The sequence below is a fragment of the Camelina sativa genome, chromosome 15, assembly GCF_000633955.1.
Source record: "Camelina sativa cultivar DH55 chromosome 15, Cs, whole genome shotgun sequence".
Classification (NCBI taxonomy): Eukaryota; Viridiplantae; Streptophyta; class Magnoliopsida; order Brassicales; family Brassicaceae; genus Camelina; species Camelina sativa.
In genome coordinates, this window is record NC_025699.1 from 1,926,890 (window position 1) to 1,950,213 (window position 23,324).

The following is a 23,324-nucleotide window of genomic DNA, read 5'->3' on the forward strand; positions in this document are numbered from 1 at the left end:
TTGTTTGGGTTAAGAAAAAAAGTATTGGTTAAAAATGATTGTTTTTCAATATATATAATTATGTCGATATAACACATATACACCGTTTTCAATTTTCATACGCGTTTCCTACTCGTATCCAATCTGTCAAATGTCAATCACAATTCACAATAGCAATACCGCGGAAACTACTTTAGAACAAGTATCTTCGGGAAAGTTTTAGTCCGCATAAATTTTGGTATGTATTCAAGTCCTTCTAACGTATATAGGGGGTTAGCAAATTGTACGAAATCGGTAGTAGTAATAATTTAGTGTTTAGGTAATAATTCTGACTCTATGAATTAGATTAGATCGGAGGCATGGAGGTCTTGATTAGTGCTAAAGCCTACCTAGTTTGGCTAGTTTGATCTGTCAAACTTATATTTGTTTCTTCATTTTTCTAATTTTAGTTGGTTTTGTCAATTTTTATTTCATCTTTTTATTGTTTAGGTTTGGGCCAGACATTTAGTGGACTAATTATTTTGAATGTCTTAACGAACGACGAAGTCATTTAATCCGTCATTGTTATGGTTGTGAATGTGATTTAAAGATTCGCTGTTATAATCTTAAAATTTGAAGGAAGAGATTGTTAAATAAGTTGTGCCTGCCAGATATCACTTGCTCAATAAGAAAAGAATTGTTTAGATTCCAAACTTCACTAGATTTTAGTTCTTGTTTTTTAGGTTATTGCTCATGAGTGATGAGTCAATGACAAAACACATTAGTTTGACAACAAACTGAAGAAAAGACGATCTAACCAATGTTTCTTTTTTTTTCCCTCTTCTGGGGGTTTGTTATATTAAATCGCTTGGCAGCCACAACTTATCTCTCCAAGAACTGTTCTAAGTTTTCTTGAATCACAAGGCACCGTTTCTCTCTGCAACATGAGACAGTGTTTCTCGAAAGTCTCCGTTGTAATATTTAGTCTGAAATCAACATCGAACAAGAACGTCCTCTCCAGAGTATTCATCTCTTCCGTGCTCACTCCTCCGATTTTAGCATAATACGCGTTGTTATAACACCTGAACTCCAGATACAAAACAACATACTAAATTAACTCTGGTTAGTTAGTGGTTACAATAATCTAGAGTATGAGAGTTTTGGTCTACTTAAGAGTTAAGAAGATATACTAACTTGCGTTCCAGGAATTTGGCTGCGACCAAGAGACTGGTAATGAGGAGGCGATGAACGTTGAGTGATGTAAGACGACGACGAGGCGTACTTGTAGCCTCTGGTCTCTGTAGATACCTAAGGATGTAAGCAAAAGCTGTGACAAAGCACGCAGGGCTACACTGAGCGTACCTATGGATTCTCTCTGTGTAACGATAAATGCTCATCGATGGTGCTTTTGATCCGTGGAACATAGTGATCTCGTCATCCCTGTCGCCATGAGATTCAAAGATATAAGAACGGAGCTTCTAGAAACTATATATATACAAGAGAAATCTCTATTCAGACGTTAATAAACTAAACTTGTTGTGTCTTGTGTGGTGTGGTTTTTTGTTCTTCTGGATCATCTTCTCAAGGATAGAAGCGAGAAGGGTTATGACTCGAGGAGGGGTAGAATCAGAAGGCTGATCAGAATCTTCTAAAAGACCTAACCATTGGAATAGTGATGTGTTTGTGGAGTTCTTAGAAGTTTCCATTTTGTGTTGGAACCAGATTGAGAGAGCCTAATTAGATCATCTCTCTGGTTGTTTTTTTGCTCGAGGTAGCAAAAGTAGTGTAAATGGAAGGAAATAAGTAAAGTTGAAGCTCTTTTGTTAAAGTTTTGCCACTTCAGATTCTTTTCTTTGAGATAAAGTAACGTGTAGTATATTGTTCAACTAGTGTATAGTATTGTGTGTGGGGATATTCTGGGGGTCGAGCCGATCGATTGTTTTGTTTTGGTCCATAACCATCAAACATATGTGCTCAAGCTAAGTCTGAATCCTTAACAACTTCAAGGTGAAATATGGATCCCTACTTGTGTATAATAGTTTGACCTAAATAGTAATACATCATCCAGAGGTATGTTATCGCTATTTCCTTATTTCCCCCATACGTTTAATGCATATCATCAAAATCTGTGGAAGATAATGTAATAAAGATGAAAGTATTAGTCAAATTTCATCTTTAAATGCTTTTATGTCATGAAAAGCAAAAGGAAGTAAATTACCTAATTAGTAGCCCAACTTTTATTAGAGTTTTATGAAATTGGTGATATTGCCTATTGGCTTTAAGATAACACTACAAAGTTCCCTGGAAAAGTAGACAAGTCCAAAAGGTTCACTAATATATGGGTTGTAAAAGTGTGACTCCACTATATAACCCAATTGCTTGCTTTTGGTATTCATATGAATTTGTGGTTTTTGTGTAAATACTTCTGATTGATACCTAAAATTACACCCACACTTAAAAAACAAATACCACTTGATAATTTTTTTTTTCCCCATCTGTAATTCGTGACGTTCAAACATCTGAAAGAATAACTTCTCAACATCACACAAATTTAAACACATTAGAAATCAAAGAATGTCTGATTGAATTACAAAGTAAGTCTTTTACTAGATTCTCCCCATCGAGAATCTTTTAGGAACCAAAACCGGACGCTGTTTCAATCCACTCACCATCTCATGATCATCACACTTGGCCACACTTTTCCTGCTCTTCATTGGAGACACCAGCCTCATCGCTAGTCTCGATGGCGAAAACGACCTCCTGAACTTTGCAGCCGTTGACAGCTTCTGCGACTTGTTCACCCTAGTAGGAGAAATCGAAGCTTTGGGTGACTTCTTATGAAAGTTACCATTTCTTGCCGGAGAAAGAAATGCTTGAAGCGTGACTCTTTTTGGAGAAATGGACGGCTTACGGGCCGAGTTACTGCCATTTCTCGTAGGAGTAAATGATCTTCTGAGCTTAGCTGCTGTTGATAGCTTTGGAGACCTCTTTCCCAAGTTTCTAACAGGAGAAATCGACGCTGTAGGTGACTTCTTTCCTATGGTAACGTTTCTTGTAGGAGAACTGGAGCCTCTAGGTGACTTCCGAGTCAAGTTACTGCCATTTCTTGTAGGAGAAACCAAGACCTTAGGTGGGCTCTTGATCTTGACCTGAAACTTAGATGCTGATGTGGGAGGAGATTTGATCAAGAACTTGTGAGGAGTCTCTTTCTTGTTCTTGATGCTTGATATCTCAGTTCTGGCTATGACCGGAGACATTGTTCTACTGAACTTGGCCTGGTGTGTAGCGGTACCGGAAATAAACAGAGGGTTTGGAAAAAGAACCGCCTTTTTAACCCAAGGTTTGTGCTTTGGTGAAACCCTGTTAGCCAAATGACGAAAGCTATTGTCACCATTTCCCTTGACTTGAACCTTCTCTGCTGTTTTCTGTGGGGAGATGGTTCTGAACGCAATTCTTGACCGTGCCTTTTGAAGAGAAGGAGGATAATCTGATTCTGATCGTCTGTTCTGCTTCTCTCTCTTCCTTCTCGCTTTGATGTTGGTACTGACAGTTTCAGGGTTCTGTTCCCGGGATTTACGTTGTGTCTCGGGTGTTTTGGGTCCATCATCTTCTTCTGACATTGCTAATCTCCTGATCTTTCTACTCTCCTTTGGTGCTATGGCATCTACAATGTCTCTTGTGACCTGTGAAGCTTGTAAGATTTCATTCACAGTCTCACCAAGTAGCATTGCTGGGAGTGACATTTTCCTCCAATCTCCTGCATTATAAAAATAAATTATACATAGCACATTCACACAGAACCTATGACTAACTTGGTGAAAGAAGGAGCTTATAATCCAATCAAGAATCTAATAACAATTGTACAACGTTACCAAACATAAACGATTATCATTTGACAGCCTGTGGTGTGTGTGATCCATTATTATAAATCTATAATGACTTGTGTGTAGATGTGAGAATGATGAGAATAGAGCTATTACCTGGTGAGGAAGCTGGAAACTTCCCTACTGGAGATTTCTTATGAGTAGCATTCTTGATCCTACAACAACAATATAACAAGGTAGAGTAATGAAAACCTGAATATGGATAATTGAGGTTTTGTCTCTTTTGATTTGATTTTACCTAAGAGTTTCTTGCTTGCATCTAAGACTAGTCTTCAGATAAGTTCTGGTACTTCGAGGGCTAAGGTTAACTCCAGATACAACTTTGGTACCTCCAGCAATTGTGTATTGTAGCTCTTGCAGTCTTTCCATACATTTATCAACCTTCACAATTTCATACCAAAATTGACCATAATAATCAGCTAATGTTAAGATCCCAAATTCTATAATTCATACTCTAATAACAAGAACACATCAACTGAAATAAAGTTATACTATAATTAAACTTGGGGCCAGATGATCGAAATGTTTTATAATTTGCAGTGGGTTCAGTTACTAATTATAAGCTTAAAGCATAGTGGGAAGGAGCCTTAGAACTGGAGCGTTTGCAGATTCTGGAAGGATAACAAAATAATTAAAAGTTGTAAACTTTATGCTAATCTTGTAGTATTAAAATACCTTGCAGATAGTTTCCTTGAGAAGATCTGAGTTGAGAGATGGCACCACCATCGTCACTTTCCTCTGCTTTTGTGGGGTTCTTGCAACCATCTTCTTCTTCTATATACTTTTCTTGCAATTCTCAGCTAAATTAACCCCAAAAAAACAAAATCTCTCTTTGCCCCTAAAAACTGGGTTTCGAAGATTTTAAAAAAATCTCAAATCTTTGTAATTATAAAACCACCCATAAGATCCAGCAGCTTCAAGAAACCCAGATCTCTCTTTCTCTCTCTATATATCCTTTTCTCGATCTCAATTTCTCTAGAATGTCTTTTTTTTTTTTTAGGTTACGGACAAGAACATAAACGCGAACTCTCTCTTCGGTTTGGGTCTTGTTGTCTGTCTATTTGGTGAATGTCTGAACGCAAAGTCAAAACAGAGAGGCACGGGAACTGAGAGAGAGAGAGAAAGAGAGCGGATAAAGGGGTTTACTTTCGTAACGGATCTTTCGTCATTCATTATTTTAATTTTTTTAAATTTAATGTTATTTTGGTCCCAATCCAACGGTCTATTACACTACTACAATAACGGCTATTTTTTTTGGTTTGCCAATTCTTCTTGGAAAACAATTAGTGAAGCTCCGTTGATTTGGTTTGGTTTGGTCCCAATCCAACGGTCTATTACACTACTACAATAACGACTATTTTTTTGGTTTGGTTTGGTTTGCCAATTTCTTCTTGGAAAACAATTCTTCTCCGTAAATTGTTTTTGATTAGTTTACAAAAATAAAGGGAATTTAGTATTATTTTCTTATAAAAAAAAAGTCAAAATACAACATATATACAACAAATTTTTAACAAGGTAAAAAAGTTATGGAGTTGTGAAAAAATGCTAAATTCGTTTGGAACAAAAGGTTTAGCCCATCGGAGCTTAACCCTTCACGACGACCCTATATGACAAGGCGGTGACCATGTTCCCCCAGAGAATTTTTCGAGAGCTCGAATTAGGGTTTTAAAATTGTCATCGAATGATATTTTGGATATAGTATTCGACGATGATAATTTAAATTTAATATATTTATTGAAAAATGATTTAAATTATTCGTTTACATGATTATAAATTATGAATTGTGAGAAATACAATATCTCATTTTAGATTGGCTCACATCATCTTTGAATAGAACATAAGTTGTACAAAAAGTATTGTATCAAATATTCTAATTCTTAGATGTTTGTTCCCTTTCATTTCCAAATAATTTTTTGAATCTATATTAACAATTTAAAGTACATTTGGCAAAACAACCTTTAATTTTAAGAAATTATATAGTTATCCCTTGAAAATTTGAATAAATAACAAAAAAGTTGAAGTAAATTTTGTAAAAAAACTTAATATAAAACCGAGGTTATAGTTTAAAATAGAAATCTGACTATTTTCATAACATATTAAAACTTTTAGTTATATCCTTAACAACTAACAATAAATATAGTAATCAAAATATAATCCGAAATTAATCCTTAAATTCGATATACTAATATTTCCATAAAATTTTATACTAGCTTTTAATTCTATCATTAACAATAATTATGCTAATCAAAATCGAGATCCTTCTAATGCCATGAAAAATTACCGCTTTTAATTTATACGAATTCTAAAAATCATACAGCATACTATTAGCATATTTCTTAACTACTCTCTAAATTCTATTAAAATACAAGTCTTCATATTGTGGAGATATTTTTAAACTTTTCACCAAGATTATCTCTCTAGTTATTTACATAAAACCTCCTTCAAACACTATTAATATTTTTCATCACATTCAATTCGATAAACACAAGCAATAAAAATGTTAACTATAATATATTAATATTCATACATATAAAATTATTACATTATACTATTTATAGATGTAATATTGTTACATTTCGTAGAAGGATGAGGATGAGGAGATTGATGATGTGAACCTCACCCAAAAGAAAGTGGAGTAAATAAAAATATAAAATGATGGGTGTTAAAGATCAAAATTGAGAAGAATAAGTGATATGTTACTTTGTTTTTTTGGGAGTTCTAGTTTTTTTTTTTTTTCTTTCTTTCATTGAATTTCGTTTCTCATGACTTTTTTTTTATTTTTTGGGTTTATGGTTATTTACTTATTTATTTGGTTTACAGTGTTAGGAATAAGGCAACGTTTTGTGCTAATTCTAAAATTGCCAGGCTCTAATTTCCTCTATTTAAGTTTAAAGATTACTCATTTAACCAACGGAACAATGTTATCAATCATTGAGCACTTTTTTCTTTTGTTCAAAACCAAAATCCTATTAATGTTCAGTTTAATAATTAAGTATATAAATTTCAGTTTAAGAGAGAATTTTGCACAAAGAAATCAGTCTCTGCACCTGCTTGAAGGCATATTAATAAAGAACAGTATAGCTGCGTTCACTGACGGACTGACCCATTATATATGTGCTAGGCCAACTAATATCACAGTCATGGAAACTTCTTCGGTGGACTTATAATGTTGAACTTCAGAACCAGTCTACATGTTTTCCTGAAGATTCAGGTTGTTTCTTTTTTGGCTTCTGGTACCGATTGTTCTCAAACTGAGCTTTGACGATAAGAGCATAGAGAAATTCTGATTCCGCGGAACAATCATAAGGTTTTCCCAAGACACTGGACTTAGGACGAGAAATGAGTATTCACAATCACAGAGAAAATATCTCAAGGAGGGTAGAGAGAAGCATATATATATATATATACCTGTCAAGTAACTCTTCTAAAATAATTCTCTGTGATGGTGTGACATAATGTATGCAATTTCTCGGGCACTGGTTAACTGCAGATTGTAAACGGTTATCTTCGCCATGCCCTGATCATATATACGCAGCATATATTATTAGAAGAAACGGAGCTATATAGAGGGTGAAATATGGAGGGAGTAATACCATCCGTACCTTGGGACATTGCTCGAGCTGTTCCAGTTGTATCACATGAGAAGACCTGAGGAGCTGTTTTAAAGCATGGGTACGAACATCCTGAAATTGGGGAGAAACAAGTATACATTCTTAACATAATTTTTAAAAATCTTCTCTCCAAACGATGTTCAAGAAGAATTGGAGCAACTAAAAGAGCTAAATACAAAAGAGAGGAAGCAAGTTTGGTACTTTTTCCAACACAGAGGACTTCATTCACAAACACGTCAAGTGCCTCACACTCTGGATGGTCAAAAGGGTCCAAGCATTCTCTAGTATGCAATACACAGAAGAAAAAAAAACATTACTTGGTTGTTTTGGGTCGAATTCCAAAATCATTCCTATGTTGTGTTCTTAATAGATTTTGCTAAAAGTGTATTATGAGTATACCCTTCAATTATCTCTGACCGGCTATAGTTTGTTAACATCTGCAAAAAAATTAATACTTTTGAGCTACTGTAAGTTATAGCCAAATCTGCTCACATGGTGTAGAACAAGTTAATGTGACCTCATATGCCTGGATTATGCGACGGATCATAATATCAGAGTTGCTTCTCTCTCTGTTTACATCAGGATGGTATTGTTTCACCTTTGCAAAGCACAAAATGGTCAACAAGACTGGTATACATGAAAAATCCAAAACTTGAGAAACTAGGAGGGGAATAACAAAGACAAGTTAAAAATGTGCCAAGAACAACTCAGAACCCATTTACAAATCGTATCAAAAGGAAATAGTTAGCGGAAAGAAAAGTACAGATCAGTGATTCTTGGATGCATACTTTGGCACGAAAAGCTGCCTTTAGCTCAGAAGATGAGCAGCTTGGCTCTACGCCAAGTATAGAGTACGGTGAAGAGCTAGAGAGTGGATCTTCTCTGCTCTTCTCTCTGCAACTGGGGATGAATCGCTGAGATTTTGAATTTCTGGAATTGGAAAAGAAAGAGATTCTAGGTACCGAAGCAAATACATGAAGACCTTCCATTGTATCTCTTAGACTCCTACCATGTCTCTTCCCTAAGTTTTCCCTTTATGGCGTTAACCGGTGACCAGACAAATGTCCATATATTAAGATAGAGAGACAAAACAGCGAAGACTCTGTTTCAGCTAGAGAGTCTTCTACCAAAATCAAACTTACGCCATGGCGTTAAGGAACTAAGACACTTATGCCGTTTCTGTCGCCTCCTGTATAACAGAGAATAAACCTCTTATCAGGCCTGTAACCTTCATCTACCATAACCGGAAACAATTCAGCCAGAACATCATATATAGCCTCTGCTTGTGGATGTAGTTGGTCCCCAACTACAAAGCTGTGTGTTTTATTCTCAATTTCAATCGAACTTATGCCCGTTTCTTTAGTCACTCCCATTGCTTTCATTCTCTTGATCGTCTTCGCCCTCTCCTTCCATTTCCCTCTGGATGAGTAAATGTTGGCCATCAAGATATGGGCCGCTGAGCTGTCAGGTGCAGTTTGAATTAACTGTTCAGCTGCATATTTCCCTACTTCTGTTTCACCATGGAAACTACAAGCTCCAAGCAATGCTTGCCAAATTTTATAATCAGGCTTGATAGGCAATGAGTCTATAAAGCTCTTTGCTTCTTTCAAAAGACCAGCACGACCAAACATGTCAATAATACAGGCATAATGCTCTGTCCTAGGCTCGATCCCATGGACATCTTGCATCACGTTTAAGAGTTCTCGGCCTTTATCGATCAACCCTACATGGCTACAAGCATGAAGTAGAGATAGAAAGGTAACATCTGTAGGCTTCACGTCTTGTGTAATCATTTCTTCGTATAGATTCAAGGCAGCTAATCCATTACCATGGCGAGCAAATGCTGCAATCATCGAGTTCCATGAAACATAGTTCCTCTTAGGCATTCGTCTAAAGACAGTTAGTGAATCAATCAGATCTCCACATTTTGGGTACATATTAATGAGTCCATTGTTGACAAAGGTGTTACCAGAGAATTTTCGTTTGATAACCAAAGAATGCAGTTGCTTGCCTAGACCCAAAGAGTTATCGACAAACGAAACACCAAGAACAGCTGAGACTACATTTGCATCAATCTCTACACCAGCTTGAAGCATTCTAATGAAGAACTGTATAGCTTCTTCCTCTGACCCATTTTGTGCTAAACCAACTAATATCACAGTCATGGAAACTTCATCAACTTCGTCAGTGGACTCAAAGATCTTCCACGCATCTTCAATGCTTCCACATTTAGAGTACATATCCATTAGCGCACTCTCAATGCATAATTCTGATTCAATCCCAAATTTCCACAAAAGGGCATGAATCTGTTGCCCTTCCACTATCCTCTGTGAGCCTGAACAAGCAGCCAGAGCACTCAAATAAGTTACTGAGTTTGGATGGACCAGTCCTCTACGCATCAAACTAAACAGTCTTAGACCATCTTCATGTAACTCATTCTCTATCAGACCCGAAACCACAGCTGTCCATGTGATGACATTTCTATGTGATGCCATCTCATCAAAAACCCGTCTCGCAGAAACCGAACACCCACATTTGAAATAAGATGTAATCAATTTGTTCCCCACAGATATGTCCTTGTCATAATAGCCACTTAAAACTGCTAAAGCGTGAATCATCTTGGTCACCAAACAAAACTCTGGCGTAACACAAACTGATAAAACAATCGTCAAGGTCGCTTGATCAAACCCACCAGACCCAAGCATTCGTTTAAGCAATACAAAACCAGACTCAGTCTCTCTGTTCCTCAGAAACCCATAAAACAGTATATTCTGCGAGATAACATCTCTCATGGGCATTTCGTCGAACAACTGGAGCGCATCAACTAACTTCCCACATTTTACGTACTGAGAAAGCAAAGAGTTCCAAACAACAAGAGCGTTTCGATGGATGTCAGCATCTACAGGCTCGAAAAATTCAGGATTCTTGATAATGGAAGCATGGAGACAAGGACCCAGATGAGGAAACCACCCTTCTCTGCCGCAGATGGATAAGAGAAGGCTCATATCGACATGATTGAGGAGAAAAGTGGAGACTTGGCTTTGCCGGATTAGGAGTTTCGAAGGGCACAAAATGGTAGACAAGCAAAGAGGAGGGTGAGAGGTCAGTTTCTGAATCACCCATCTCGAATTCATTCGCCGACCGTTAATTTCAGTTTTTGCGAGGTTGGGTTGAATTTAGCTTCTGGAAGAGATACTTATGCAATTCGAGAAATTTAGTAAAAGTTGGGACTTCTTTTTGTAAAATACAGGAAATAGGATATATCATACTTCTCTGTTTGTAATTTACACACACGAATACACGATCAATATAAAAGGAGCAGATTCTGGTTATAATCATTAAGGATCAAGTCTAAGTTTGCAGGTGGAAACAACACTTGGCGGGGTTTGATCATGGTTTGGCTAACGGTCTTGTGTTGTTCCAGAGCCACTGCTGAGTTGAAGAACCTTCCAATAATGGTGAAACCTGCCAAAGAAATATTACCCGGTTCAAAAAACTGCAGCTGTATGTAAAAGACTTTGATCTATTACGCTAATAAGACAATCAAAACCATGTTTCCTTTTTTATGTGTTGATATGCCTTGCTTTGAAGGCACATGCAGGCCTTGTGTCTTAGACTCATCTACTTGTCTTTTGGAGAAAGTAAGTCAAAAGTTGTTTTGTGGACTAACCTTTTCCCAGACTTCCTCGTGGTAACTATTAAGCCAGTCAATCTCAGTATCAGATAGCAAAGAAACATCAACCATTTTTGTCTGCAAGGTTTAGTGAGTGAGATCAAATGTAAGGACAAGGGAAAAGCTAGAAGAAAACCAGAAGGTTCCTCTGACCAGATGAATGCGAGTTAGATCAGACGAATGGGGATCAGTATCACTCCATACCTGAATGGGGAAGAATGTAAGCTTCTCAAATCCAAGGTATGTAACTCCACCAAAGCGGTTTGGTGTTTCAGCATCTCTCACATGAAGGAGATTCTGCAAAAGCAGACCATACAGTTGTTAACTAATCTTATATATCTTATAAAGACTGTCATGGACTGGTGACCAAGTCGCACCTCAATTCGGATCCCAAATGCATGATCTTCATAATATCCAGGTTCATTGCTTACTATCATGCCATTCTGGAGAGGGGTCATGTTTCCATACCGATAACTAATACTTTGAGGACCTTCATGCACATTGAGTGCAGCCCCTACGCCGTGTCCAGTCCCTGTTAGGCAGAAAAGATATCAGATCAGCATGAGTTCCTAACAAAAAGTTGTTCGTGAAGAAAGGTCAAAAGATCGAATAAAGTACCATGGCGGTAATCAAGTCCAATCTTCCACAGAGAAGAGCGTGCAAACCCATCTAATACAAAACCAGGAGTACCTTCTGGGAACACGGCTTGATCAAGAGCTATATGACCCTACAACCAAAAACCCAATCAGACAGCAACCCACACAGGTTTGTCTGTTCAAGATAGGTAAAAGATGAGCCAAATCCCCAACCTGCAAAACTCGAGTGAAACATTCTTTTTCTCGTGCAGAAGGTTCACTAAAATGTACTGTTCTGGTGATGTCTGTTGTTCCATCAACATATTGAGCGCCACTATCCAGCAAAAAAAGTTTTTTAGGGTCTACACGACTGCAGCTCTCTGGCTCGGGTTTATAGTGTATAATAGCACCATTTGCACCGGAACCTGCAAGAGTAATTTGAGGAAAGGAATGCATATCACTCACTGAGTGTATATTGACTATGTGGAAGATGACAATAATCATACCACTTATTGTATCGAAGCTTGTATCCATAAAACCATCTTGCAGTGAACGAAATTCAAGGAGCCTGTCAGCCACATCTACCTCTGTTAGGTTTGCATTCTTATGCACTTCTTCTTCCAGCCAAGCCCAGAAATGAGCTAGAGCAGCAGCATCTCTGCATAAAATAAGTGGTGAGCCAAAGAAATTTCACATACAAAAGAAAAAGGAACCAAAATTTTCCAGAAATGAGCTAGAGCAGCAGCATATCTCCATATAAATTTGGTCAACCTAAGTTATTTAGCATTTGAAAGTACAAAAGAAACCAAAATCTTCAAGAGGAAACTTGAATACTTTAAAGGCGGATGGATTAGGGAAAGATGGTATTGCAGTGGGTTTCTCTACCTCAAGTGAGAGTTCTTCATTCCCTGTAGCTCGGCATCATTTTTAATGGCCTTTGCCCACGAAATAGGAGATTGCATGTAGATGCCAGAGGGATTAGCAATATATCCGCTGGAGCTATCAGTAAATTTAAGGTTAGCTCTTTCTTCGCTTTCAGAATTCCTCGTATATCTTTCACACGCAGATTTGTAGGTACTAATGATAGCTACGTTGAGCGATGATGGATCCATCAGAAGCTGAGCTCCACGTGCTGCCAGACTGAGAAAACTCAAAGTGAGGTAGATTCCTTTTTCTGAAGCTTATAAATGGACATGTACAATCAATTTCTTACCTATCTATTTCTTGAAGAATGGAATCATAAGGTCTGATTTCGATCCCTGCGTTTTTCAAATGATCTTTCACCTCCTCTGTTACCTTAGAATTATCTACAAAGAGATGGGCTTGGTCAACCTCTACAATCAGATATGCGTACATTACAGGTGAATGTGGAACATCGCTCCCTCTCTGCAATCAGCAAAAGCACAATACAACATCAATAAATTGGGACCTTAGTGAAGAATAAGCTGAGATTAGTGGCGCAGAACTAATAAATTCAAAGGTAAGGTGCTAATCTAGAGTATTACCAAATTAAGCACCCATGCAATCTCATCAAGCATGGATATCACAATGGCAGATGCGCCAGCATCCATAATTTGATTCCTCAGAGTCAACAATTTTGAGGCCACATCGACACCAGCATACTTCAAGTCATGTATCCTTATTTGTTTGCTTGGAGGCTTTGGCCTTGAGTCCTTCCATATCTCATCCACAAGATTTACATTGTACAAGTAAACCAACTCATGATTCTTTTTGGCTATGACCTCCTTCAATTCCTCAGCAGCATCGGCGGAAAAAAGAAACTGCTCCCTTCATGAATACCAAAGTATTGTAAATACAAATCATAAACTACAAATATTGAAGCTATCTAAGTATAAGTAACAGGAGACACAATTTAAAAGGTTTAAATAGTAGCTTACAGGGTCAATACCAACTCTTCCACCAGGAGCCAAAACATCAGCTATCCATTCACTTGCCGTGGGAACTCCTGGATTACCAGCACGCATGAGACTCCAACTTGAGTTTAATTGCTTCTCCGCCTTTGATACAATTAATTGCAGCGAACGTAGATAAGAAACCTCACATTTCCTTTCAAATGTATATACAAGATAAAAATCAAAAATTTCAAAAGGATGCCAAAACCTGAAGAAAATAGCGGCCATCTGTCCACAGAGCTGCCTTGTCCTTGGTGACAATAGCCGTACCAGCACTTCCAGTAAATCCTGATATATAAGCCCTCCTCGCATAGCACTCTGCGATGAACTCGCTCTAGTACAGCAGTTTAGGGATACATTTAGTCATTTAGAAGCAGAAATATATAGATTTTGTGACTTTCCCATAACCTCAAAAGAGCAACACATTACTAAAACCAAAATTACGAGCAAAGCTAATTTCATGAATTCCAAACACAATTTATCATTGAAAGATGCAAACTGGAAGACATTGCAAAAGCATCAAGGAACTGAGTTCAGAACTTCACATTCAATTTGTATTCACATCCCAATTTGTAATCACTCACAAGCTAACCCTAATTTATAACAATACATGAAAGACCAGGTTTAGAAGGGAAAAAAAAACCTGATGTGCATCTTGTGAAGGTATGATATAAGCATCGATTCCAACACCCGGATTAGAGAACAGCCGCCGGATCGAGGTAAGCTTCTCGTCAACGACTACTTTGGTTTGAGTCTTACGAATCTCTTTGGAAGACTTTGCGGTGAAGGAGGAAGAACTGCTGCTACTAGCATGACACCTCACGCCAAAAGGGGGTTTGTTATACGGTAATTTCCGGTTGATCAAAGGGAGCGAGTTGAAATTGCGGAGGAACGGAGTGTGAGAGTAACGTGAGGTGAACAAAACGAGACGAGTCAGAGACGGCGACGAAAGAGTTAGAGGAATCATCGCCGGCGATAAGCAGGAGAATCACACAACACTGTGAGAAGAAGATAGATGTATATTTAGGGAGAATTGTAAAACAGTCCCCATATTATTAAAAATCTTAAATAATGTGCATAACTAAAGATAATTGCATATCAACCCGCACACGTCACACTAGTCCAAAAATTATTGGAGATTTTTCATCTTCTGATTAGATTCCACGGGACGGAAGCAGTTTATTATTACAAATACCAAAAGGTAAAAATTTACAAACACAAAGTACAACAACACTCACAGATTTCACAACGAACATATTATGAGAGATGATGGTGTTCAACGAGCACTTTTGATGACTACTACTCTGCGCTTGTTTCGACGGAACCACTTGTGTTTGTGTGAAGCAAAGATATGTCCAATAACTAATCCACAGAACACACCAGGTCCGTAGGCTATAGCAGCTGCTATCCAGTTTATCACTTGTTCTTTTGGTTCCGACAGTTCCTCGGATTCTCGTGGTGTAGAATTCGGGGCATGAGCTTTGCCACAGATTTTCTCGAGACCGGAGAGCTTGAAGTTGTCCATGAATATAGAACAGTTCTGGCTTTGAAACTGTGTGCCTTGTGGGACTGGACCTTCGAGAAGGTTGTGGGAGAAGTTCATCGTCGAAAGAAAAGAGAGGCTACCAAGGTCTCGAGGAATGTGACCTGACAACTGATTACGAGACACGTCTAACGTCTCGAGGTTTGTCAAATTTGCCAATGCTTGAGGGATGCTTCCAGTGAATACGTTGCCTGACAAGTTGAGAAGACGCAGTTCAATCAACAAACCAATGGATTCAGGTATATTCCCATTAAATCTGTTTCCAGAGAAGTCAATGGCTCTAAACGAATATGGGATCTTTAAGAACTCTGTCTCTACTCCTTTATATATCATAGTCATCGAATTACTATGGCTGAACTCTGGCCCTTCCTCCCCCATGTACACTTCCCCCGTACCTAGATCAGAGCTCTCAGATGTCACCATCTCACGCCAATTGGAAAAATACAAAGGTGACAAAGTTCCACTGAAACCATTCTGTGATATATCGATGAATCTCAGATGTTGAAACCCATTAGATACGTGGTCATGATATAAAGACCCGTGGAACGCATTAGACCTGAGGATGAGGACACGTAACGATCGCAGAGAAGCCAACCATGATGGAAAAGTGTCATTGATTCTGTTGCCTCCCACATTCACAAGTTCAATAACAGAGCAATTCATCAGTGATTTTGGAAGTTTTCCTTCCAACAGGTTGAAGCTAACGTCAACTGAGAATAACATGCTAGCATTGACAAATACGTCTGGAAGGATCCCGCTGAAGCTGTTGTTACGTAGAACAAGCCCTTTAAGCCAATAAGTTGAATGTTTAAAACAAGGAGGGATTGAGCCGTTGAAAAGATTGTTGGACAAATCCAAGAACTTTAAGAACCTTTGGTTGCAGATCCATTGCGGAAATGGTCCTCCAAGTGAATTTGAACCAAGATCCAACTCAAACAGTCCTTCTCGGCCGGAAGATGATGATGGCTTTCCAAAACTGTTGAAAGAATTGTGGGAAAGTGTCGCTGTTATCAATCCACATATGAAACCTGGTACTTGGCCTTGTAACTTATTGTATGAAAGACTAAGATGCTGGAGGTTGACTAACTTTGATATAGAAGTTGGGATTGTCCCAACTAAGTTGTTGTTGCTGATATCTAGTGCTATGAGACTCTTAATCTTAGATACAGATTCAGGGATTGGACCATCGAATTTGTTATTAGCAAGGTATATATTCCAAAGACTAGACGATGAAGATATATTCCCAAACTTTATATGTCCACTGAACTGGTTTCCTTCCAAATCAACATACTGTAACGAAGGAATCGTGAACAAAGATGTAGGAAAAGTCCCGGAAAAAGAATTCTCACGCATGAGAAAATATTCCAAGTTGTGGAGTCTGCTCAAATCAGATGGAAGCGTGGATTTAACGTGATTAGAGGCAATGTTTAAGGAGGACAAGCTGGTTAGATTTGGTAGTACGAAAGGGAAATTTTCCAATGTGAATAGGTTGTTTGAGATGTCTAGAGTAGACAGCTTTGTGAAATTTGCAAATGAAGTAGGTATATCACCACTAAAGCTGTTATCAGAAATTAAAAGGTCTCTAAGTTGGTTTAGGTTACTGATTGAAGCAAGAACTTCACCTGTCAGTTGATTACTCGAAAGGTCAAGATGGGTGAGACGAGAAAGGTTTCCTAGTGAAGAAGTAATCTCTCCATAGAGACGGCAATCACTAAGAGTTAGGTTCTTAAGTTGTTGGAGTTTGAAAAGACCACTATTTGGTTTCAAAGGGTTGTTAAGAAGGACATGAACAAGGTCAAGTGAAATCACCTCGCCGGATCTAGCATCGCACGTGACACCACTCCAAAGACAGCAATCACTACTCTGGTTCCACGAACTTAACAATGGATCTGTAAACTCGTCGTGGTTGAACTCGTGTTTGAACTCGAGAAGAGCATCCCTTTGGTCAAGACGGCAATAGTGAAGAAGCCTAGGAGATGCTGCAAGAGTGTGTAGAACGAGGGAACACAACAAGAGAAAGAAAACAATACCAGAAGAGCTTGCAATCATCATTCTAGTAGTTTGTTTTGTAACTATGGTGCCTGGTTTCTTGGTCTGGTGTGTCTTTAGAGAGAAAGAAAACAATACTCAATTGTGAAAAGCTATATTTAGTAGACTTGTCCATCACCTACCTAATTCTCTCTCTGTAACCAATGATGTGTGCCACTTGCGTCAAACTTGTCCCCACTTATTAGACAAATATTGACTCGCCAGTCGCTAACAAAGTCTAAAAGTGTTTCTTACTTTATAGTATTAACTTTATCTGTTGCTAACTTTTCCAAAATACCTGAACTGATTCAACTCTCAATGCTTACGGAAGTTTCCACTCTTCTTGATTCTCCCAGTTTTATTTACCCTGCAAAGATCAAAATACTCGGAGTTATTAGAGTATGGTTTTATACTAAATCACAATTAAGAGTACTCACTTTTCTGAACTTGTTTCACCTGAACAAACTGATTCCTTGGCGAGTTCATCATAATCATCGTGACTATTCCGGTCCCGCTCGGATCTTCGCCGTCGACCGTTTTTTTTTTTTTTTTTGCGGCCATGGAACCGCCTCTCAACTTTGAGAGGGCTATTGCTAATATATGTTATGGCTTTTTATTTGGGCTTTGTAATAAGCCCAATATAGAATCAGATCGATTCGTCCGTTTTAAGTTAAAAAAAAAGGTCTATTTAAATCGTTGTCGTTTTAAGGGATCTGATGAGATCTTCAAGAGATTAAAAAAAAAGTATTATTGTATATATTTCAAATATGATCCTGTGCTGCCGATAACAGAATCACAACAAGTGAAACGAAAACAATCTAACGATGTAAAGATCAGTGTAATCCACGTGGACGTTCGAGATGACATTTGTACTGGATTCTGATACTAAAAAAAAGGAAAAAAAGTGACAAATAGGGAAAGGCTGATTGGCTGAAGACGTCCAAGGTGTATTCAAGTTTCGCGGCAACACAACACACTACAACACTCCCTCTTCAATTCTTTCTCATTATCTTTCTCTCTCCTCTTTTTTTTTTTTTTTTTTTTTTTTTTTTTTTTTTTTTTTTTTTTTTTNTGTAATTTCGTCTTCCTCAGTTTACTTCTCTCTCTTAAAACCCTTCTTTAAAATTTTTTTTTTTCTCTCATACAATCTCTCTCTCTCTTTTATTTGAAAGTAAAGTCTCGACTTCTCTCTCTCTCACCTCCGAGGTGAGCCCCCCCCCCCCCCCCCCCCCNTTTGGTTATCTATTTTCACTCTTCAAAGTCACCTAATTGGTGAGTGGATCTGCTTCGATTAGGGTTTTTAATGGGTTTTCCTTTTTTTCTTTTCCGTTTCAAATTTTTCTTTTGTTTGGTTATCCAAATTTTCCCGGAAAAAAAAATTTTGGTTTCTCTAAACTTCTTCCGTGTTAGTAAGTGACTTGTGTCTTCAATCGAGTTGCTTTTGTTCTCAACTGGGGTTTTAATTGGTTTTTTGGAAGCTCACTCGATTGAAACTTTTTTTTTCTTTTTTTTTTTTTTCAAATTGTTTTTGCAGTTTCAGATTTGTGGGAGAGTCTGCGTTTTATTTTTGGGTGTAGGCGATGGGAGTTTCGATTTTCGATTCTGTGTCTTCTTCTAATCTCAAATTTAAAACACATTTTCCACTAAAATTTGGATTAAAGCTCCTGACTTTATGTTTCCTTTGTGTGTGAGTTTTCGTATTTCCTAAATTTTTTAAATACCCAAAGTTAATTCCGATTCTGATTTCGATTTCATCTCTTCTCCTCGATTACTGCAACTATTTATCTTCCCCAACACTGCTTTTTTGTCTTATCCAAGAATTAGTTGTACTCTCCTCTTGTTTTAAACTATTAAAGTTTTGATTTTTTTTTCCTCTTAGCTCACTGTTTGAGTTTTCCCCTGGTTGAATTAGCAATTCATAGTTTGTCCGAAAGCCAAATCTGCTTCTTTAATTTTGTGTCGTGTGTCTTCTTGTCCATTTCAGTTTAAAGTTTGTCTTTTTACAGTTCCATTACTGGATTCTAAAATATTTGAAATACTTGTGCAGATAAACCTGCAAGATGGCACCGGCGGTGAGGAAGTCGAGGAGTGTGAACAAGCGTTTCACCAATGAATCTTCTCCAGGGAAAGATGCTGGCAAGTCTAGAAAAAATAAGCAGCGTGTGAGTTAAATCGTGTCTTTATTTCTTGAAAGCTGAATGACATGTGTTACTCTGGTGGTGTATTATAACTGTGCTTTCTTTGCTTATCGTAGAAAAAGAAGTTGTCTGATAAGCTGGGACCTCAGTGGACAAGAAAAGAGCTTGAGCGTTTCTATGATGCTTACCGGAAGCACGGCCAGGAGTGGAAAAAGGTTAATAACTGTTCCACTCACATATAGTTTATGTGAGTTTCAATATGGCTTTAGAGTTCTTAAGACTATTTTTTTTGTACAGGTTGCTGCTGCAGTTCGGCGTAGCAGGTCCATTGACATGGTTGAAGCTCTATTTAATATGAATAGGGTATGATTGAGGACATGTTATGTTTCGCTTTTAATTAGAATCGATGTGGAAAGTTTCTTTTCCAAGCTTTATAATTTTTTGCTAAGCCTACGCAATGTTGCATTTCATAAGTTTCGTTTGTTCTTCCAGGCATATTTATCTCTCCCCGAGGGAACTGCCTCTGTAGCTGGCCTGATTGCGATGATGACAGATCATTACAGTGTCATGGTGAGAAATCTATTTTACACATAGGATATTACCTGCCTGTAGATGAAAAAAAATGAAATTTCGTGGTTGAAATTGTGGTTGGTTGGTGAATAACCTTTGATAGTTAACGTGAGTGAGTAACACGGGTGACATTAAGAACTTTGAGTTTTCTGTGGCCTGTCTGTTGGGTCAGTTTGTATGTTTGATAAAGTTATGTGGACAGGATTGTAACCCATTTGTATTTCTTATAGGAAGGGAGTGGTAGTGAAGGAGAAGGCCAGGATGCTTCAGAAGTACCAAGGAAAGAAAAAAAGCGCAAACGTGCTAAACCTCAGCTTAGCGATTCTCGGGAGGAAGTTGATGTACAACATTCAGTTGCTTCCACAGATGGATGCCTCACGTTTTTGAAGCAAGCTCGGGCTAATGGTAAAGTGCTACATTGTATTAACTCATCACTCTCGTAAAAAATTTTTCTGATCTGAAGAAGCTAAATCAAATGATAATTATATGATTTCCCCCCTCATTATATCATATAAGCGGGTGAGAAAGTTGGTTACTTGTTCTGCATTTGTTATTGACTTTGTATAGTAAAGGAATTATATCCATCTGTCTAGTACCTGTAAACCAATTCTTTCAAGAATGTGTAAATTTATTTCCTAGTTCATGTAGGAACTCAGCGACGTGCCACTGGGAAACGCACACCACGGGTTCCTGTACAAACTTCATATATGGGGGATGATAGAGAAGGCTCTACGCCACCAAATAAAAGAGCTAGGAAGCAATTCGATGCCAATGATGATGTCGCACATTTTTTAGCGTTAGCATTAACAGATGCATCGAGAAGGGGAGGGTCTTCAAAAGTTTCTGAATCACCAAATAGAAGAACACAACTTAGCGATAGCACGCCGATCAAGAGCTGGGGGAATATGGTATCTCTCGAGCTTTAAATTTTTTTCAAGCAGTTATCTTTTATGTTATTTTCTGTGTAAGCTCTCCTCACTGGAAAACATGCTTTTGACTAGTCGCGAACAAGAAAATCTCAATCAAAGCACTGTGACAACTCCATTTTCAAGGAGTGGGTGGGAAGTAGCCAAGAAAGGAAGCTTGAATCTGATAAAGATACTGCCTTGTTGATGGATATGGAAGGAGTTAGCGAAATGGAGGCTCCTCCGAAGGCGAAAAGATTCTACAAGAAAAAAGTGAAAGTCGAAGTCGAAGAAGCAGAAGGTAATGATTCTGATAACAATGGAGAATGCAGTGCCACAGAGGGGATCAGAATTAAATCACAGAGACGAAAGGCAGCTATTGAAGCTTCAAGAGGGAAACATTCACCGCGCAGCACAAAGAAAAAAGATAAAAAACTTACTTCTGGAGGTAACAGCCAATCATAAATTTAACTTGAAGCTTGATTATTATATCAAAGGTCCAATTTTATGTTCCAGTGTTAGCCCTTTCTATAAGGAAAGTGTAGAAATATTTATCATCTCTTATAGGCGTTAACATATTTTTTACAACCTCTACTCTTTATTCGGTTAGCTGTCTTTTATGCATTGTCCTTTTAACTAACTATTTTCATCTTCTGCTGAAAACATATGGGGATCTGAAACTTATTGCTATTTTTTGTGTAGATGAATTTGATGCTCTGAAAGCGTTGGCTGAATTGTCAGCTTCAATGGATCCAGCAACTTTGATGGAATCAGGTGCGTTTTTGTAGGTTTTCTTGTGACTTAAACCATGGCGCCTGAATGTACCTTAAACTTGGGGGTTTTCTAGATTTCCTCAATGTGTATGTAGACTGGGTTAATTCTGCAGCTTTCACTGTTCGGATTAGGGCCTTTACCTGTCTTAATTTGTTAAGTTTAACTATATTGGATTAGGTCCAGAATCATCTGCTCGGTTGAAGGAAGAAAGAACAGAATACGACATGGACGAGAAATCTAGCACACCAGAAGCTACATCCTCAAGCAGTCATGAGGAAAAAGCAAATGCAGAACCAGATGATAGTCTCCTTCATGCAATCTCTTCTGTTGAGAATACTAACAAGAGAAAGCCAAAACCTTCAAGGCAGGCATCCACTGACTGTGATGCTGTTCCCACAGAGAAGCTACAATCCCAAACTAGTGGCAGTTTAAGAAGAAAACGTAAACCAAAGGTTAGCAAAATAGTTCTTTAAATTTTCTGTGCACTTTCTTCTCGGCATGCTTTAGCTGTATATGTGAATTGGGTTCAATTTTCAGGTACTGGGGGATGAAGCTCCAGCAGATTTTAGTCAGAACAAATCCATAAACAAAAAGGTATTCTCTATATATGTTGAATTAGTTGAAGCACTTTTTGAGTCCTACATTACTCTTTGTACATTAAACTTTTAACCTTAGTTGAATTCTGTGATCTCTGGTTTCTATCCTTTAAAACAAGTACTAGAAAATGCATACTAAGTATTCAAGTTTGTGCTTCTGAAGAAAACGTTTACCTCAGTACCTTTAAANAGGAAAAAGCAAATGCAGAACCAGATGATAGTCTCCTTCATGCAATCTCTTCTGTTGAGAATACTAACAAGAGAAAGCCAAAACCTTCAAGGCAGGCATCCACTGACTGTGATGCTGTTCCCACAGAGAAGCTACAATCCCAAACTAGTGGCAGTTTAAGAAGAAAACGTAAACCAAAGGTTAGCAAAATAGTTCTTTAAATTTTCTGTGCACTTTCTTCTCGGCATGCTTTAGCTGTATATGTGAATTGGGTTCAATTTTCAGGTACTGGGGGATGAAGCTCCAGCAGATTTTAGTCAGAACAAATCCATAAACAAAAAGGTATTCTCTATATATGTTGAATTAGCTGAAGCACTTTTTGAGTCCTACATTACTCTTTGTACATTAAACTTTTAACCTTAGTTGAATTCTGTGATCTCTGGTTTCTATCCTTTAAAACAAGTACTAGAAAATGCATACTAAGTATTCAAGTTTGTGCTTCTGAAGAAAACGTTTACCTCAGTACCTTTAAAACAAATACTATAATTTGGTTTATTGTGTTGCAGGAATTGCATCAAGATGAGAATAATATGAAGTCTTTGGTTAGAACAAAACGTGCTGGTCAAAGTCCAGCTCAGTCAAAACAGTTATACACTGTTCAGGCGTTGGAGGAATCTGCTACAACAAGCGATAAGAACAGACCTGTGATGGATGTAATAGCATCAACTAAAGAAATTTCTGATTCGGGTCCAGCCAGTGTATCTCAGAAACATCCAAACAAGCGTAAGATAAGTCTGAAGAAAAGCTTACAAGAAAGGGCTAAATCTTCTGAAACCATACATAAAGCTTCACGTAGTTCCAGAACTCTTTCAGTACAGGAGTTTTTCTTAAAGGTGGAGCCTCTAACTTCACTTCTCTTACGCACATTCAATATCTGGTACATCTAAATATTTGTTTATTCCAATTTCAGGATAAGCTTTCTACTTC

The 23,324-nt window shown here is 37.9% G+C and overlaps 6 protein-coding genes across 8 annotated transcripts in view; 1 reads left to right on the plus strand and 5 right to left on the minus strand.

Annotated features, from left to right (window-relative positions):
• Window positions 637-1,761, minus strand: LOC104744667 (cyclin-P3-1-like). Its single transcript, XM_010465752.2, has 3 exons — window positions 1,492-1,761; window positions 1,153-1,398; window positions 637-1,040 (listed from the first exon to the last, which is right to left on the minus strand). Exons 1-3 carry the CDS (start codon window positions 1,662-1,664, stop codon window positions 818-820), a joined length of 642 nt encoding a protein of 213 aa, XP_010464054.1. The 5' UTR covers window positions 1,665-1,761; the 3' UTR covers window positions 637-817.
• Window positions 2,491-5,281, minus strand: LOC104744668 (microtubule-binding protein TANGLED-like). Its single transcript, XM_010465753.1, has 4 exons — window positions 4,518-5,281; window positions 4,081-4,223; window positions 3,939-3,997; window positions 2,491-3,715 (listed from the first exon to the last, which is right to left on the minus strand). Exons 1-4 carry the CDS (start codon window positions 4,605-4,607, stop codon window positions 2,565-2,567), a joined length of 1,443 nt encoding a protein of 480 aa, XP_010464055.1. The 5' UTR covers window positions 4,608-5,281; the 3' UTR covers window positions 2,491-2,564.
• On the minus strand, window positions 6,807-10,632 carry LOC104744672 (pentatricopeptide repeat-containing protein At3g05340-like). Its single transcript, XM_010465760.2, has 8 exons — window positions 8,622-10,632; window positions 8,242-8,447; window positions 7,971-8,051; window positions 7,853-7,890; window positions 7,655-7,734; window positions 7,445-7,525; window positions 7,251-7,359; window positions 6,807-7,163 (listed from the first exon to the last, which is right to left on the minus strand). The coding sequence occupies exons 1-8, from the start codon at window positions 10,585-10,587 to the stop codon at window positions 7,019-7,021; spliced, it is 2,706 nt and encodes a 901-aa protein (XP_010464062.1). The 5' UTR covers window positions 10,588-10,632; the 3' UTR covers window positions 6,807-7,018.
• LOC104744671 (probable Xaa-Pro aminopeptidase P) lies at window positions 10,699-14,605 on the minus strand. 2 transcript variants are annotated; one of them, XM_010465758.2, is made up of 13 exons: window positions 14,258-14,605; window positions 13,823-13,948; window positions 13,600-13,719; window positions 13,207-13,482; window positions 12,915-13,087; window positions 12,587-12,841; window positions 12,208-12,269; window positions 11,936-12,126; window positions 11,745-11,853; window positions 11,504-11,658; window positions 11,331-11,423; window positions 11,124-11,204; window positions 10,699-10,918 (listed from the first exon to the last, which is right to left on the minus strand). In XM_010465758.2, exons 1-13 carry the CDS (start codon window positions 14,579-14,581, stop codon window positions 10,844-10,846), a joined length of 2,040 nt encoding a protein of 679 aa, XP_010464060.1. In that variant the 5' UTR covers window positions 14,582-14,605; the 3' UTR covers window positions 10,699-10,843. The 2 variants fall into 2 exon arrangements, with proteins under 2 accessions (XP_010464060.1, XP_010464059.1); XM_010465757.2 differs by having other exon boundaries at window positions 12,208-12,359.
• LOC104744669 (receptor like protein 30-like) lies at window positions 14,520-17,734 on the minus strand. 2 transcript variants are annotated; one of them, XM_010465756.2, is made up of 3 exons: window positions 17,642-17,734; window positions 14,853-17,552; window positions 14,520-14,612 (listed from the first exon to the last, which is right to left on the minus strand). In XM_010465756.2, the coding sequence occupies exon 2, from the start codon at window positions 17,207-17,209 to the stop codon at window positions 14,891-14,893; it is 2,319 nt and encodes a 772-aa protein (XP_010464058.1). In that variant the 5' UTR covers window positions 17,210-17,552; window positions 17,642-17,734; the 3' UTR covers window positions 14,520-14,612; window positions 14,853-14,890. The 2 variants fall into 2 exon arrangements, with proteins under 2 accessions (XP_010464058.1, XP_010464056.1); XM_010465754.1 differs by lacking the exon at window positions 14,520-14,612 and having other exon boundaries at window positions 14,733-17,552.
• Window positions 18,260-23,324, plus strand: part of LOC104748024 (protein ALWAYS EARLY 2-like) — a 7,592-nt gene continuing 2,527 nt past the window's right edge. The window contains exons 1-13 of the mRNA XM_010469718.2: window positions 18,260-18,391; window positions 19,233-19,347; window positions 19,440-19,538; window positions 19,621-19,686; window positions 19,816-19,893; window positions 20,124-20,298; window positions 20,542-20,801; window positions 20,895-21,246; window positions 21,501-21,572; window positions 21,750-22,024; window positions 22,110-22,166; window positions 22,904-23,230; window positions 23,308-23,319. Coding sequence (XP_010468020.1) covers window positions 19,246-19,347; window positions 19,440-19,538; window positions 19,621-19,686; window positions 19,816-19,893; window positions 20,124-20,298; window positions 20,542-20,801; window positions 20,895-21,246; window positions 21,501-21,572; window positions 21,750-22,024; window positions 22,110-22,166; window positions 22,904-23,230; window positions 23,308-23,319 — 1,875 coding nt within the window. The 5' untranslated portion in view covers window positions 18,260-18,391; window positions 19,233-19,245. The remainder of the gene's footprint in view (window positions 18,392-19,232; window positions 19,348-19,439; window positions 19,539-19,620; window positions 19,687-19,815; window positions 19,894-20,123; window positions 20,299-20,541; window positions 20,802-20,894; window positions 21,247-21,500; window positions 21,573-21,749; window positions 22,025-22,109; window positions 22,167-22,903; window positions 23,231-23,307; window positions 23,320-23,324) is intronic.